Genomic DNA, 2,942 nt, shown 5'->3' with positions numbered 1-2,942 from the left:
GGATGTGGCCAGCCTGGAGAGGGTTCAGAGGAGGGCCACCCGCTTGGTGAGAGGGCAGCAGGACAGGCCCTATGAGGAGAGACTGAAGGACCTGAACCTGTTCAGCCTCAGCAAGAGGAGGCTGAGGGGGGACCTGGTGACTGCCTACAATCTCATCAGGGGAGATCAACAGCAAATAGGTAGAGCCCTTTTCTCCCCAGCACCACCTGGGGTGACAAGGAACAATGGTAATAAGCTGATGGAGAATAGGTTTAGGTTAGAGATCAAAAGGCAATATTTTACAGTTAGGGTGGCCAAAATCTGGAACCAACTTCCCAGGGAAGTGGTCCTCGCCCCTACCTCGGGCAAATTCAAGAAGAGGTTGAACGATCACCTGTCTGGGGCCTTGTGAACCCAGCATTCATTCCTGCCTGTGGCAGGGGGTCAGGCTAGATGATCTGTTCAGGTCCCTCCTGATCCTACCTACTGTGAAACTATGAAACAATGGTACATTCGCATAACCTAAGCTGGGATCTAGTTTTTAGCTTATCAGTTTCTTCTTAATAATGATTTAAGATACAACAGTAGCCTGACAGTTGGGTGGGAAAGAGCCTTCTACCCCATGGAAATTAAAGATTTCAGGTCTTTTCCAAACCTGTAGTGGGACGAAAGCCAAACATTTCCACAAAGCAAAAAGAAAAATTAGAGAATCCTAGAAAATGAGGGTTGGAAGTTTGGGAGATCATCTAGTCTAACCCTCTGCTCAAAGTAGGACCAGCTCCAAGTGGGAGGTAGGGGCTGGACGAGATGTGACCTCTGGAGGTCCCTTCCAGTCCAACTTCTCTAGGAGTCTATGACCATCCAACTCTTTTCTTTTACTGGAGTTAACTGCAATGTCTCTACCATCCATCCTTTAAAAGGAAAGGGCAAGAACTTATCACCTACCAATAGCCAAGTGTGACCTTTGGACAATTTCAAAGCATTTCCCTCAAGATCCTTTTCACCTCCAATCAGTTTCTTTTCTCCAGCACAAAATTGCTACCTACCACTTCTAGCTCCTGGGTGTTCATGTGCTTTAAAAGTACTGGCCTCATCAGGAGCTGGAGTTCTGTAACCACGAGAAGTCAGCATTGTGTTATTGTTGGTGATCTCTTTTCATTAGAGCAATTGAAGTCAAGAGAGATGTTAGACACGCTTCTGGGCACAAAGTTTGGGGCTGGGAAAACAGCCTGCTTCACACAATAGGGCCAATAAAAGAGATCACCAAAAACCCTTGTTACCTTTGTCGAAGCCACCTGCTTTTCACATGTTTTAGGTGAATGTTGTCAAGCATTGTCGCCCCCGCCACATAGCCATCCTAGCAATTCTCTGTTGGTTCTCTTTGGTCATCTACCAACCAGGAAGGACGCTCTGGCTGTGGGAACCTGAGCAAGTACAGCACTGTTTTTCTGTCACTCCTTTGCTCATGTTTCTGGACAGAGTTTCACTGGCAGCCTCCCAGGCTCCTGAGACTCACCTGGGGGGCAGTGACCACTGGCTGGTGTCCTCTGCTTAGCGGCCCCTTTTAGATCCCTCATTAATAAGCTACGACTTCACTCCCACCTCTGCTTCTTCATTTTTTGCCCCCTGTAATTAGCTATTGTGTCCTCAGTGGCCTCCTTCATGGAGGGAGGCTCATAGTTTTCTTTGGCAGGTCTTGGTTGACCATCCCTTCAGTACAACAAATAGGCCTTACTAAACTATCCCATTGCAACAGATCATAGAAATCACAGAGCAGTTGGGCTAAAAGGGACCTCTGGAGATCATACTTAGTCCAACCCCCAGCCTGAGGCAGGATCAGCCCTGTCCAAACCATCCTCAACAAATCTATGATCTAAACTCTTCATAAAACTGCTGTCAACCTTGACACCACACAAGACATCACACTTGAACCAGCTCCAGGTAAAGTAGGGGGACCATGAGCTGAGATTCCTTGCCTCTCTGGGCAGCCTGTTCCAGAGACAGACCCCCTTGTGGTCAGAAAGTTCCTTCTTATCTCCAACCTCAATGTCCTCTACCATAATTTAAGATAATTGCTCTTTGCTCTGTCCCTGCGGCCACAGAGAGCAATTTACCCCCATCCTCTGCAGAACGACGCTTCAGATATCTGAGAACTCCTCAGCCTTGTCTTCTTCGGCTAAACGCCCCACAACTACACAAAACCAGAAGCACCAAGGACTCCTTGGTAGTGGCAGAGGAGATGAAGGCCTGGCCAATGCCCTGCCCCAGAAACCACAGGGGTATTTATGCCCGCTGGGAAAGTGTCCCCCAGCCTGGAGTAGGCTTGGGCTTACATGGCAGTGTCCTGGTGCCGTCGCGGCGTGACGAAAAGTGTGCGGGTGGGTCGGGCACTGCTGGCGTCGGGGTGGGCGGTCCATGGCTTGGCGTAGCTGTGGTCCAAGAAGACCAGGTCCAGTTCACGCTCGTGGACAGAGAGCTGGAAGAGCAGAGAGGTCCCCATCCTGTGGGCTGACGTCTGGAAGTCGCGCTCAGTGGCTCGGCCCCACATATCTTTGTGGGCTTCAGCCCCGCATCCTGCTGCCTGACTTAGGAGAGGCAGGGGGTGAGCAACAGACAGGGAAATGGGCCTGGTGCTCTGGCCCCTTCTCCCCTTTCATCTGTGGCCCTAGAGACCCCAGCAGCGCCTTGTGTCCCTGCTGCCCAGGAGTTCCCAGCACCCAGTGACTCATGGCCCGTCCCCACCGCCATGATGACCCTGACTCCACCAGCCAGACCCATACCCAATACCCCCTGCCCTCAGCGCGGGTGACCCCTGCCCACAGCACCAAACTGCTCCCCGCTACCTCCCTGGCCCCAGCACCCCTCCCCCACAAGGGTCTCCATGACCCAGCTCCTCCTGTCCCCAGCGCCGTTCTGAGCCCAGCGCCCTCCTGCCCCAGTGGCCCCCGATCCCTGCCACCCCC

The 2,942-nt window shown here is 52.1% G+C and overlaps 1 protein-coding gene across 8 annotated transcripts in view; it reads right to left on the bottom strand.

The window, feature by feature from the left end:
- Window positions 1-2,942, bottom strand: part of KANSL3 (KAT8 regulatory NSL complex subunit 3) — a 37,459-nt gene that overhangs the window by 34,234 nt on the left and 283 nt on the right. For 7 of the 8 annotated variants that reach the window (XM_014523424.2, XM_025212790.1, XM_014523426.2 and 4 more), the window contains exon 2: window positions 2,313-2,560. In XM_014523424.2, the coding sequence (XP_014378910.1) occupies window positions 2,313-2,527 (215 nt within the window). In that variant the 5' untranslated portion in view covers window positions 2,528-2,560. Of the gene's footprint in view, window positions 1-2,312; window positions 2,565-2,942 lie in introns of all 8 variants that reach the window. The other variant, XM_014523425.2, reaches the window with a different exon arrangement.

This window comes from Alligator sinensis, unplaced genomic scaffold (assembly GCF_000455745.1).
Source record: "Alligator sinensis unplaced genomic scaffold, ASM45574v1 scaffold453_1, whole genome shotgun sequence".
Lineage (NCBI taxonomy): Eukaryota > Metazoa > Chordata > Crocodylia > Alligatoridae > Alligator > Alligator sinensis.
This window is presented reverse-complemented; position numbering and strand designations above follow the sequence as displayed.